This window comes from Talaromyces atroroseus (genome assembly GCF_001907595.1).
Source record: "Talaromyces atroroseus strain IBT 11181 chromosome Unknown scaffold_1, whole genome shotgun sequence".
Taxonomy (NCBI): Eukaryota; Fungi; Ascomycota; class Eurotiomycetes; order Eurotiales; family Trichocomaceae; genus Talaromyces; species Talaromyces atroroseus.
Genome location: NW_017971433.1, coordinates 1,602,326 through 1,615,500, shown reverse-complemented (window position 1 = coordinate 1,615,500; position 13,175 = coordinate 1,602,326). Strand labels below are relative to the sequence as shown.

At 48.5% G+C, this 13,175-nt stretch overlaps 6 protein-coding genes across 6 annotated transcripts, besides 1 other annotated feature; 3 read left to right on the top strand and 3 right to left on the bottom strand.

The window, feature by feature from the left end:
- Positions 1 to 414: 414 nt before the first annotated feature.
- On the bottom strand, positions 415 to 1,929 carry UA08_01639 (hypothetical protein; the record flags this gene model as incomplete). Its single annotated transcript, XM_020261326.1, has 1 exon — positions 415 to 1,929. One exon carries the CDS (start codon positions 1,927 to 1,929, stop codon positions 415 to 417), a length of 1,515 nt encoding a protein of 504 aa, XP_020122775.1.
- An 856-nt stretch (positions 1,930 to 2,785) lies between these two features.
- UA08_01638 (hypothetical protein) lies at positions 2,786 to 5,715 on the top strand (the record flags this gene model as incomplete). Its single annotated transcript, XM_020261324.1, has 6 exons — positions 2,786 to 2,870; positions 2,909 to 2,980; positions 3,038 to 3,185; positions 3,242 to 4,021; positions 4,075 to 4,545; positions 5,001 to 5,715. The coding sequence occupies 6 exons, from the start codon at positions 2,786 to 2,788 to the stop codon at positions 5,713 to 5,715; spliced, it is 2,271 nt and encodes a 756-aa protein (XP_020122776.1).
- Positions 5,716 to 6,141: 426 nt separating this feature from the next.
- Positions 6,142 to 6,839, bottom strand: UA08_01637 (hypothetical protein; the record flags this gene model as incomplete). Its single annotated transcript, XM_020261323.1, has 4 exons — positions 6,142 to 6,372; positions 6,433 to 6,670; positions 6,721 to 6,751; positions 6,830 to 6,839. 4 exons carry the CDS (start codon positions 6,837 to 6,839, stop codon positions 6,142 to 6,144), a joined length of 510 nt encoding a protein of 169 aa, XP_020122779.1.
- Positions 6,215 to 6,274: a repeat region (Identified by RepeatMasker using a combination of RepBase library and repeat library created with RepeatScout).
- A 712-nt stretch (positions 6,840 to 7,551) lies between the features above and the next one.
- On the top strand, positions 7,552 to 9,248 carry UA08_01636 (hypothetical protein; the record flags this gene model as incomplete). The annotated part of the gene is made up of 2 exons (XM_020261322.1): positions 7,552 to 7,706; positions 7,766 to 9,248. 2 exons carry the CDS (start codon positions 7,552 to 7,554, stop codon positions 9,246 to 9,248), a joined length of 1,638 nt encoding a protein of 545 aa, XP_020122780.1.
- A 576-nt stretch (positions 9,249 to 9,824) lies between these two features.
- On the bottom strand, positions 9,825 to 10,162 carry UA08_01635 (hypothetical protein; the record flags this gene model as incomplete). The annotated part of the gene is made up of 3 exons (XM_020261321.1): positions 9,825 to 9,919; positions 9,977 to 10,066; positions 10,141 to 10,162. The coding sequence occupies 3 exons, from the start codon at positions 10,160 to 10,162 to the stop codon at positions 9,825 to 9,827; spliced, it is 207 nt and encodes a 68-aa protein (XP_020122777.1).
- Positions 10,163 to 10,696: 534 nt separating this feature from the next.
- UA08_01634 (hypothetical protein) lies at positions 10,697 to 13,053 on the top strand (the record flags this gene model as incomplete). The annotated part of the gene is made up of 3 exons (XM_020261320.1): positions 10,697 to 11,298; positions 11,349 to 11,539; positions 11,603 to 13,053. The coding sequence occupies 3 exons, from the start codon at positions 10,697 to 10,699 to the stop codon at positions 13,051 to 13,053; spliced, it is 2,244 nt and encodes a 747-aa protein (XP_020122778.1).
- Between the last annotated feature and the right edge of the window lie 122 nt (positions 13,054 to 13,175).

Below are 13,175 nucleotides of genomic sequence, written 5' to 3'. Positions count from 1 at the left end.
AGGCGTATACAGGCTTAGTAGTCCTTGAAAAAGTGTCGTTCTGATGTTGAACGTTAGTATAACGAGAGGAGTAAGACAGCTGTGTTGGCTTGATATTGAACCAAGACTGGCTAAGCGATAAGCAGATAAGCTTAGCTCCAGCCGTGACCGCGATGCACAGGCACAGAGCAGTTATGCTTATACGTAGTACATGTACTTCGTACGGAAAGATAAAAATTAATTGTCCGCAGATGTGAGTATTATTCAAAAAAGAAAACGTTCTATTTCGCTAGTTCTGTGCGAGTAGCCTCGAGAGGCGCGTGGCTGATTCATCCAAGAGCTTCCACAACAGGAAACACAGTTCCTGTTTGGGCAACAAAGCTTAGGACATGCAGCATCCCCTCATATCTAAGTATTAATCAATCTATATCAAGCTCAAATCGCATAGCGAAACTCCTGGTTTTGCCGGTCCGTCAGGTCTAAGAATTCATGGTTCTGCTCGACCGCATGAGCTTCACCAAGTGCTTCCTTGGCTCGATCGCGCCGCCGGTTCTCGCGAATAGACAGCCATCGGATAACAAACAAGTCCACTGTGATCAGGAAGTACAAAATACAGATCGATATCTTGGCAGGCAAGTACCGCGGTGCATCCTTCGCTTGGAATGTCTGTGGCGAGATAATATTGCCCACAGTATAGCAGATAGTCTGAATGCACGCAACGGTGATCTTCTTCGTGGATCCGGCGACATTGGTGCTCGTTAGGCCGAGAATGGTGGTCCAGCCGATTGGTATCCCACCGGAGAGATAGTATCCAACTAGCGCAGGAGCCTTGCTGGTGGTAGCCATCAAGATCGCGCCCACGATGGACGGGATGTGCCCTGCGATACACCATAGCAGCCGCTGTTCCGTTTTCATGCTGAGATAGGTCAGACCGATAAGGGCGACGACTTCATATGCGCCCAGCGGTGTCACAAGCAGTAGACTTTGCGTGGAGGAATACCCCATGCCCGTCACGAGGATATTGCCAAAGCTTGTAGCGATGGAATTCGGGATGTTGGCTGCAAATACCCAAAACGAGTACAGCCAGGTATTCGGGTCACGAAGGGCTTCATAGAACTGTTCCTTCTTGAACACAGTACTCCCAATACCTTGCTCGTTGTCTCGCAATCGCTCCGCATGCAGAGCCTTCTCCGTCGGGGTCAGAAATTTTGCAGTCAACGGAGAATCAGGGAGAATAAAGAAAAAGACGACCCCAACCACGGCAGTCAGGAGGCCGGTGATGAGAAAGATGATCTGCCATCCACGGAGGGCAGCATTCGGGTCACTGCCAACGTGGATAGCCACGCCATATGCCACATAGCCGCCGAACATCTGCGCAAAGCCACACATGGAAAACCACAAACCCACTCGGAAGGCCTGTTCTTCCTTGCGATACCACTGCGAAGTAAATACGACCCACGCCGGGATCACGGCTGCTTCGGCACATCCCAGCAGTGCGCGACAGACCATCAACGACGCAAATGACTTGCATGCCGCCAGGCACGCCAGGAGTCCACCCCAGATCACCACGTTGACGGCCACATAGCGCGCCAAAGGAAAGGCCTGCGTGAGCCGGATTGTGGGGAACTGGAAGGCCAGCTGCCCGAAGAAAAAGATACTCGAGACCCAGTTGTATTGATCGCCTTGCAGGTGGGCGCTGGTCTTCATGCCCGTGACGCTGCCATAGCTGATGGCTATCTTGTCCAGGTACTGCAGGAAATAGACTATGCAAATCAAAGGCATAATATGCAAATCGATCTTGCGAACCAATCGACGCTGCTTAGTGCCATCAGGATCGTCCACCTCACTAGCAGCTGCAAGCAGATTTAGAGCGCCATCCCCTGCCGATGGAGGAGGCTGGTGCTTCTCCTCGACAGTTCGACTGGAATCTTGAGCTTGGCTCTTCGCCATGCCAAATATATAAGACGTGATATGATCCCTCAGACGAATATCGAATTTTCTGAAAAGCTCATCCGAGTACAAAAATTGAGGGGGGTTCGTCGGCAGTACTTAAGGCTTTTTTTTCCTTCTTAATTTTTTTTTCCTCGTTTGGCGTAGTTAAAAGTTAGTTGATCACGCAATTCTGGGCGTTTTTGATATAAAATACAGAATAGTTTAGTCTTCAATTTTTAAATTAAAAGATAAATAATACTGAGTTTCCACTATCGATTTCTCCCTTTTTCGGTCAGAGACATCTGTACATTGTGGAATCTACTGCTTAGACGAGACTGTGGTTGGATGGCAGCTCAACGGGGGTAAAGCTTGCAACTCGTGGCAAAGCATAACTTTATAGGACTTAATATTCTATACAGAACAGCTGGAGAAGATGAGAATGATCATCTAAGCGAATTGTCACAATCAACAGTAACTATGGTCGATATCTTGGGGGTGCCCGAGGAATCATTCATCGACCTTAGGGCTGAGGAGCGCGAACCCTACAGCGCTGCCAATCGCCAGCAATAAGATCTTACACCCCACGCAATTGATACTGTCTTTTGGAACAAATCGAGACTAAACGCAGCATCCACTCGATAGATCAGTTAATTATGATGACGAACAACTAGCTTACATATAACTAGCTATGATTGCCTGAATCTACAGGCATGAAGGCGGGTGGCCAGCTTCCCGCCATGAACTACGTCACTCGCTGCTCATCATCCCTTGGCTTCATCCACGACGTCGTCTGCATAAACTCATTCTTCCCTTCTTCTCTCACAGCTCTCTTTTCCATACTGCCTTGACACATATCATACGCATATCAACAAACATGAGATTCCGCTGGGCCACCGGCCTTCTGGTCGTCCTAGCTACGTCCGAAGCAGTCGGCGCGAGCAACTGGTTTAGTCGATCGGGTACGTGTTGTTGCGGGTTGCTACTGGGTTTGATACAGAGCTGACAGATTTGTTACCAGTCTACAATAGCTGGCACGAGACCGAACTAGAGCGATGGCTAGGCGACCATGGTGAGCTAGAAAGCACTTGGGACGCAAAACAAACCTTTGCTAAAACTTAGCTCCTAGACATCCCTTACCCTACTCCAGCCGATCGCAAAGACTTGGAGAAGTTGGTCAAAACCAACTGGAATGCAAAAGTGCAGGTTCCCCTTGCTGAAGTATCTGAAACAACTTCAGGCCACCTTAGCAATGTCAAAGAATGGATTTTTGACAGGTAGGGTTAACCTACCATGCTACAAGAAGAGCAATTCAACTAACATGCCCATGCAGCTGGACTGAATCTCGTTTGAAAGCATTCCTTGATCGTCACGGCATCCCGGCACCTCAGCCACGCAGGCGCGACACACTCCTTCGTGCTGCGCGTGAAAACTATGATACAATTGCGAAAAAGATCGGGGAGACGGCTGCCTATCCTGGAAATTGGTTGTACGAAGAGTGGACGGAGTCGGATTTGAAAGAATGGCTAGACACACATGGATGGCCAGCTCCTCAACCGACCACCCGTGATCGCCTCATTGCAGCTGTTCGACGCCAGTCGCGCCTTGCAAGCCTTGCTGCTAAGCAGGCTGCTGCTTCTGTATCTTCCTCTGCAGCAGCCGCTCAGCACACTCTCAGCGAGGCTCTTTTCGAAGCGTGGTCTGACTCACAGTTGAAGAAGTTCCTCGATGAGCACGGTGTCAAGGTACCACAGGGATCGAAGCGCAATGAGCTTATTGCATTGGCACGCAAGAACCGAAAGTACCTGTTCGATCAGGCCTCTACCGTTTCTGCGTCCGCTGCGAGCGCCTATGGCGCTGCCACTTCTAAGGCTGGAAACGAATACGCTCATGCAACAGACGATGCACAGCTCAAGGCGGAGTATGCATTTGATGCCGTCGTAGAAAAATGGTCTGATTCTCGCTTGAAGGCTTTCCTAGACGCTCGTGGTGTTCCTGTTCCTCAGCATTCGAAGCGTGATGAGCTTCTTGCCAAAGTCCGACTTCACAAACACAAGGCTGCTACTAGCTACAGCGCTTGGACATTTGACACTTGGACTATCGACAATTTGAAGTGAGCTTTTATCCTGCTTAAGTCGTATAAATATTAGCTAACCATGTGTATAGGAAATATCTGTCATCTGCCAACAACAAAGCCGCTCATAAAGCCGATGCTACCCGCGAGGAACTTGTAAGGCATGCCCAAGAGCAATATGCCAAGGCATCCAAGGCTGGCGGCAATCAGTATGCCTCTGTTACATCATATCTTGCGCAGGCTACAGCTGGAGCTAAGAAAGACACATTCAACGAATGGTCCGAATCTGATCTGAAGAAATACCTCGACTCGTATGGAATTCCCACATACCAGGGATCTCAAATCAATGAGCTCCGTGCTGCAGTCCGTCGCAACGCCCAATACTTTCACTACGGAACTTCTTCTCCTTCTGAAACCATCCTCGCTCGTTTCAGGGAAGCAATCAACTGGTTGGTGAATCAACTGAAGCTTGGCGCCGCCCTTGGTTGGTCTCAGGGCCACGATGCCGCCGAGTCCGCCAAAGCGAAGGCCGCCCAGACGACTGAGAAGATACGAGAGGAGTTGTAAGCCTTTAGTTAGAAGAATTCTGGATGCGGGAACTTAGGGTGTTAGTAATGTCGTAGATGTTTTGTGAAGGTGACAAATTTGGAATGACAGACTCACGAATACGGTATGACCTGGGTACTGAATGTTGGATATTGGATCGTTTCTGGCGTTGTGGTGACCTTTTTTGTTCTCTACTTTCGCACCACTGTCTTTTTATATATGCTTCATAAAATAGTTAATCGTTACATATTGAAAATAGCAAGTTCATCCACACACTGCAGCAAGTCCAACGCTTTTGTTGGTCATTTGATTTTTTTCGCTTAGGACGTTGTTCTCCCTCTTCTTTCTTCTCCCTTATGGTTTGCTTCTGAAATCTTGATAGAAGGCAAAAACATAGTTTTGAAGCTGTTTATATTAGCCGCTGAGAAGTTACCTAGGTGATGGCTAAAAGCATCTTTCTTTCGCCCAACAGAACCAACCCACACCCACAATCTCTGGATAATCTTCTGAATTACCCACTCTCAGTCAATTCGTGTCTCTCTCTCTCACTTGAATCAACCATGAGCGCTGACCCAAGGCTTTGCCCTAGCGGCCAGATCTACTACCCACCTCGCTTCCCAATACAGCCTCCGCACGAGCATATTTCTCCCAACTGGCTCATAACAGTCGAATACAGCGCTGTCGAGTTTACCACTGAGCGTGGCTTCCCCGATATTGGAGGATACATCTTCATGCGAAAAGCCATCGACATCACCAGGGCCAGAAACCCCGCGGAAATTCGGCTTTTCCAGCGTATAGACTCCATTGAAACCCTCAGCAATCTCGCCGGTCTCCCCCAAATAGCTCGATACAGAATCCAAATCTGCTTCCAACAAAGAGCCGCTGAAATGCGAGGCCGTGCTGCGAGCGCACGGCTTGATTTCTGGTCTCTGTTCCACACTATGTACATCAAGGATATGATGTTTTTCAGGACTCTGTTGCTGAGGAGATATCCTGGTCTGATGCAAGATATCAACTGGGGTTTCTTGCTTCGTGACCCGTCCACTGATGTCGCCGTTATGGTCTATCTCTGGATACTGGGCATCTGGCATAGCATGCAGAATCGCGCGGCGGCTCGCTTGCCGATATTGGCTGATCAGCTTCGTGTTTTGGTTCCGTGTCAGCATTATTTCGGTATCACTGAGTGAGAAGCGGAAGAACAAGAAATGGGAACATGAGAGAGCGTTAGCATGCAAGGAATTGGACAGGCTCCTGTGTCTGTACGTGAGGTAGGTTCATTCCATGGCTTATTTTATAAGACGTGACAGCGGATTAATCATTCATTCCATCGGTCATTCAGATATATCCATGATTTTTGATCCGTCGAAGCATCATCTTTCAAATGCCGGGATGCAGCACAATGCGTGGTAAACGAGTGGTCTTCTAAACCTACAAAATATCACAATGCAAGGAGCAGAACACCAGGTCGTGAAAAGGCGAAAAGGTGAACCTTGTGAAAGAACATCAAATAGGAAGAGAGGAAATTGCCAACTATTGACAGCAGCCTACTTGTGCAGCAGGTGGTCATGATTTTGTGTAATGTAGCTTGTGTCTTTTCTTTTTCCTTTCTCCCTTCAAGATTTTGGCGCTTCCGGGTCGCCCTCTGCAACAAGCTTTCCAACAACTAAATACTTCTCCAGGAAGCGCTCTTCCCAGCCTTGCAAATTCTCCAATTGTTCGTCATCAAGACCCTTGAGGTCGTCCAAAGGACCCTTAAGATCCTTGGTGAGCATCTCCTCATCGAAGCTCTGGCATGCAAGACCGCGCGAGGCGTCGCGGCCTGCAAAGTTCTCATACGGGCCGCCCTGGAATACCACGCAAATCAGTATGACATACTACATTCCATGTCTATAAGTATCTCATACCGGTCCGTAGAAATTGCGTCCGGGTGTGACATCAAACACTCGGCCTCGAACAGCTAGATAGACAGGCGCCCCATCGGCGCCGTTGAAAGGAAGCAGTGTTGAAGGTGTAAATGTACGGAAGACCACGGGGGCCGGACCCTTAGGAAGGGAGACGGGCGTCTTGGGTCGGAGCTGGAGGAAGACGACAATGACAAAGAGAGAAAGAAGAATGAGGTTGATGGGCGTGGCGATAGTTTGCCTAGATTTGATGTCAGTTGTGCGGTTCTAGCTTGGAAGAGATGTGCTTACACCTCGGCCGGTGGGGGAAGGTCGGCGTAGTCTGCCACCATCATCAGTTAGTCAATCTGCTACGAAGTGTATTACGTGAGAAGACAGCAAGCAACGGGCTGTTAGTTACCAGAATCCATTGTTTCCTCAGGGCAAGTGATGGGCAGATGGAGAGTGAGAGCTGAGGAGGGTTGGTGAGGTTGGCGTTGGCGTTGACGTCGTAGAAACGGCGGATTGACGCTCTGGCGCTAACTAATTTGGGGGCGAAGTTATACCCCGAGCCAGTTGTTGCTTCTTCCTGTTGTACCTAACCCATCTCGAGTCATTATGCTTATGTTTCTATTCTATCCTGCTATTGTCTTCACATGGCTATGTGTTCTGTTCTTCTTCCAGTCTATTGAGAGGATCATTTGGACTGGCTGGTAAGCTCGTGTCTCGTTCATGATACACATTTGCTGCAGATAAACTCGACTATTCTGCCCAAGTATATATCAGCTACGATAATGCATCGCCAATCACTCAATCAATACTCAGCCAACAATCAGGCAGCTGTCAAAGAGCCCAGCCCAATAAAACAGGCGCAAACAAAGCAAGCTATTCTGGGAAGCGATGAAACGTCATCCACGGAGGGCCGCGCCGCCGTCTCATCTCGCGCCCCTCAGCTGTCCTGCTCATCTCTCAGCCAACTCCAACCTTCGTTCACTCAGCATGCACATCTAGTTTCAGCGCACGGCTTTTCCTTCGTTCTTTCTTGCTCTCTGCGTATTTTGCTATTATTTCCTTCCATTCTTCGCATTGCAACTACCGACGCGTTTTTGCTAGCGCGATACAGCTCATGATTGAACAGACATCATGTGGGCAAAGATACACAAAAACCGCGATCACAGTCGCCAAACCAGCGGCCATGCAATTTTTGTCGAGGCTTCACGCCAGCCTGTTCTGCAGTCCACTTCTGGCAATCCTCTGCCTCCCAAGGCTGTCTTGAAAGACCTACCCGCGCTGCCAAGGTAAGAGAAGCTCGTCGACATGGTCTGCGCGGGATGCAGAATTAAGCGATTATGTACAGTGATTCGGACAACACACGCATGGTATCTTCCATCTATTCCCGCGACGATAGCGGTGTGCGATTTGCAGATGGAAACATGCCAACCTCCCCTATGCGTGATTATGCCGAGTACTCAAGATATGCGGACGATGGGCCTGATATATCCCCGCCTGATTCTCCAGTCGATATGGCCAGTGCAAAGCGTCACTCAGATGTGTCGCCTATTGAAAGTGGTGGCCATTTCTTCGCCGAGGTGCCCAAGAACAAACAAAGTCATCTACCGGTTCCTCGGAAGCATCACCGAAGCAGCACATTGTCAATAGAGACTGATAATCAACAAGCCAGGTTGTCTGACAACCAAGGATTCGAAGGTGTATCACACGAGTCTACTATTGCAGCGACATCTGTTACCCCGCAGGAATCACGAAGTGGCATAGCCGACTCGAAAAGTAAAGAAGGCTCTAAGCTATTGAGTGCTGGGAAGGAAAAACTTCAGATGTTCTCCAAACCCCGTGATCAAAGACCCAAGCAGCAACAGCTTCGTGAACAGTGGAAAGGTGCCAGCGGACGTTTCCCTCTCGTCCCGCCAATTGACACCAAGAGTTACACAAAGCATAATAAACTATCTCGGCCCAGTGCGCAGCGAGATACAGAAGCCAATCGCCACAATTACATTGGTCATAATGCTTACACAATCACCACCGTCTCCGCTGGTAATCCTATGGTCGAGAAGCCTCGTAGCAAAACGGACCAATTCAGACTACGTTCGAGGATTGCATCGCCAGCAGTGAAGGATACACCAAGAGGGCCAGGACAAAATGCCGATCCTATCACCGATGAGAGAGCCACTAACCAGAGCACACTTCCCCTTCAAGGCGAAATTGAAATACCCAAGACGGCTGAGGAAAAACCAGAGGAACTCAACATTTCTGACATGTTTCATGATCTGAATATGACTCAGGAGCCGAGGAGTCGATTTAGCGCTTCAACGTATGCACCGACTGAAGCTGCAACTACACCACCTGGCAGCAGTCACGCCGACGCACCGCCTGTTCCATCCACGGATCACCACTCACCGATCATGACGAGAAGACGGCCCATTCCAAGCTATGCGGCTTCCATCAAAAGCATGAAAAGAAAGCCTGTCTCTACCGAAACCCCGACGTGGCCAGACGCAGACATGGAGAGCCTCTCTCCGGAACAACAGTCGCAGCGTCGCGTTGATAGCCTGGAAACTCGACGCAGGCAGCTCTCATTGCGCAAAGACAGTATCAGAACAATGCTTCATGAACTGACTGAAGTCATCCAACCTAGCTCGATTGCCTATGACATGGCCACCCGCGACGAAGTGAAGAAGACCGTCAACTCTTTAAAGGCCGAGCTTGACGATATTGGAAAAGAAGACCACGAAATCGGCCTCAAACTCGTACGACTCTACAAAAACCTGAACAATGCAGCTGAGTTTGAGCATAGTACTTTGTGGGTCAAGAGAGTTACCAGTTGATTATAACCCCTTGTTATGCAATTGTGCTACAGGCGTTTGTTTATGACATTCTTTTTCTACAACCATCTTACCTTTTTGACTCCTGTCAGTCTTCTTGGAAGGGTTATTATTTTTTGGGAGGGATTCTTGAAGAATGTATGAATATTATAATACCTGTCCGTGTCAGGCTTATGCTTCAAGCTAAGCTTTTATTCCAAGACTGTGTTTTTATGTACTTGCAAGGCGTGGCGTTTTGTTTGCACTGACTGATACCCCTGAGTTTGACCATGTACAAGTTGCATCGCATTACACACTGAATATATTCGGTTTTCTGAAGAGAAAGGAAAAAAGGGTATGGTACTATGCCACGAAATCCAGGGCAAAATCCATCTCATGGAGGCGCAAGATAGCCATCAACAACCTGCATCCTCCGTACCATATAATGTATGTAAATGAATATAAAGACGAGAATCCTGGACGCCGACAGGTGAGTATTCCGCTGGGTATCAATTCGGTACATGTTTTCGCTCGGAGTTGTCGCTATTCGGAATTAACGACGCAGAAAGAACGGATGGAAGAGACGAAAATGCGATCCTTCTATTTCTTTCCTGACTTTTTGATGCCTTGAGCACCGGTGTTCAATGGTCCTTTGCCCTTGGCCTTATCCATTAATTCCTTCTTGGCCTTGGCCTCTGGGAGTCTGTCAGTTTCCATGTTCCCGATGCAGGAAATTCATCTTCTAGACCCACCAGCTCTTTGCTTCTCTTTGAAGGCAAGTTCATCATCATCCAGTTCTTTCTTCTCCTTCTTAGGAGCCTTGAGGGGCTTGACCTTGCCACCTGGGAAAAAGAACGATAAGAGTCAGTAAGAAGGACTTCAAAAATAAAGGGAAAAATGGTGTGTGGCTCCTAACCTTCTCTTCCTTGACCGCCCATATTTGCTCTCTGTAATGATTTACACCGCGTGTAGAACGCTCCCAGGAACAAAAATGGAGGACGATGTGAGATTCGCTGAGGGGCAGAAAAAAAATGGAGTTGGTTAGGAAAGCGGCGGGCTTATCGAGGCTAATTAAACTGGGGAGGAGCAGAGAAACGCTAAGCCTAGTTGGGCTGGGGGGAAATCTCTCAAAATTGATCGGAGACCAAGCTTGACGCCAACAACAACTGAAGCCAGCCACATCGATTCGAACAGTGCAACAGAGCACGCTGTTCTTTTTGTATTCTCGATAGAATTTTCTCTATGCCTACATAGCCGGTACGCATGTCAGGGAGCGAGGCAGCATACCTTATCACTCTAACCGGTTGGACATCTCATCTCAATTGCCATCTAACTCGTTGTTGTGACTTCTGAGAAATCTATCGCTAACCGACTTCTTTGGGTTTCCTTTTTTTTTTTATTATTATCACAATATCCAGTGTGAATTCTTGCAGGAAAGGGAATTGCATCAGCTTGTTTGTATCCTCTTAGCTATGGCTTCCCGCAGGTCAAGGTCGCCATCGACTCCCTCAGAGGGTGAGATAGTCGAGTCAGGATCAGAGACGAAGGCAACTACGTCGCAAACTTCCATGAATGACACGAATATTAACCGTCGTCCCAGACTCAGTCCATCGTTCTCTCCCAGATCACCTCCATCGGGGGCACGGTCGCCCTATCGTCGCGGCGAGAAACGACCGCGGTATGACTATGATGACGACTGGAGCTACTCGCACGGCTCCCACCGATACGAGTCAAGATCCGATCACGGTCGCAGATATGAGCCCCGACGTCATAGAACGTACCATGACTACGACCGAGATGATAGCTACAGCGGTTCGCTCCGTTATACGGACGACTATGACCGTCGTGACAAGCGGCAGAGAACGCGAAGCCGATCTCCTTTCCATGACGTGAGGAAACCAAAGAAATACGATGATACTGATGGGAATGAGTCTCGGAAAGTGGCTTTCATAGAACAGTCAGTGAGCGAACGGGGATCTCCCATGGTGGTCGCTCAAGATGTTAAACCACAGGCTGAACGAGAGCGCCAGGTGCATGAGTCTAGCACAGACACTTCCCCCAGTTTGTTGAATGGGTAAGCATTGTTAAAATTAGTCGAGTTGGTTTTTTACTAATATCTAGTAGGTCAAATGTAGATGCCGACATAAGTGAAGCGCTCGAAAAACCTTTAGATGAAGCGGCGCGGCTTGAAGCTCGTCGAAAACGGCGTGAAGCCATCAAGGCCAAGTATCGAGGCCAGGACTCGCTGCGCATACAAGCGTTACATCAAGGGACTACTTCGGAGCAAACTGCCGTCACACCAATAAGTTCAACAGGTAAGCATTATGTATAATGAATAGTGAGACATTGGACAGGCACAGCTAATTTTTTTGTATTAGAAACGCCAAAGTCTCCTGCTGTAGAAATATCAATCGAGACCCCTGAAGCTGATTTTACAATTGCAAAAGATGAGGATCTTGCTAATGGAAGTCAGCCTATGGAAGGCGTCGAAAAAGATGGCCCATCGGCAGCCGACTATGATCCCACTCAGGATATGCGGGAGGAGCGACAAAGACACGAACAGAGACATGATGAAATACCGGCAACTGCTTATGATGAGACCAAGACAACTAAACAAGCCGTTATTATCCCTGAGGCTCAACCGAAAGCTCCAGCCACAGATACATTCGATATGTTTGCCGAGGAAGATGATGACGACGATATGTTTGCGCCAGAGCCCGAGGAGCAGCCACAACAAGCCGGTGCTAAAGCGGTCTCAAAAGCACAAGAGCTTGACATGACGATGTTAGACAACTGGGATGATCCCGAGGGGTACTATAATGTGAGACTGGGTGAGTTGATTAACGGACGTTACCATATTCACCAGAATCTGGGTAAAGGAATGTTTTCATCTGTTGTGCGGGCTACGGATTCCAAGACGGGCAAATACGTTGCAATCAAGATTATCCGACGCAATGACACAATGCGAAAGGCCGGCTTGAAAGAAATCCAGATCCTTGAGCAGTTACTTGCGGCTGATCCGGAGGACAAAAAGCACGTGATTCGTTTTGAGCGGTCTTTTGAGCATAAAGGACATCTTTGCATGGTGTTCGAGAATCTCAGCATGAATCTGCGCGAGGTACTGAAGAAATTTGGTCGGGATGTTGGGTTGAATTTACGAGCCATCCGTGCGTATGCGCAGCAGATGTTTCTCGGGTTGAGTCTGCTCCGTAAGTGTAACATATTGCATGCAGACCTGAAGCCGGATAACCTGCTGGTCAACGAGGGGCGAAGCATTCTGAAGATTTGCGATTTGGGGTCGGCATCATCCGCTTCAGATAATGAGATCACTCCGTACCTAGTCAGTCGGTTTTACCGTGCTCCTGAAATTATTCTCGGCATTCCGTACGACTACGCGATTGACATCTGGTCTATTGGCTGCACGCTCTACGAGCTATATACGGGGAAGATTCTATTTACGGGACGCAACAACAATCAAATGCTGCGGTCAATCATGGAATGCCGGGGTAAATTACCTCCGAAATTCCTCCGAAAGGGCACATTGACGCATGAGCATTTCGACAACATGCTCAATTTCCACAGCACAGAAGAGGACAAACTGACAGGTCGAGTGGTGACCAAAATGGTGGATTTCAAAAAGCCAACGCGGGACCTCAAATCAAGGTTGATGGGGACCGGGAACAAGCCTATCTCCAGGGGCATGGCGGAAAGCGAGATGAAAGAGTTGGGGCAATTTGTAGATTTGCTCGACCGGTGTCTGAACGTGAACCCAGAGAAGAGGTGTACAGCGCTGGAAGCGCTGAAGCACCCCTTCATTTCACGGAGGTAAATTTGATTATTATCTATCTATACTTTCTGATACATACCTTCATGAACATCGAGGTCTTGTCTCGGCGTTCCATCTGCGGCGTCTAATTTTAATCTCTGGTTTACGTGGTATTAATGTATATT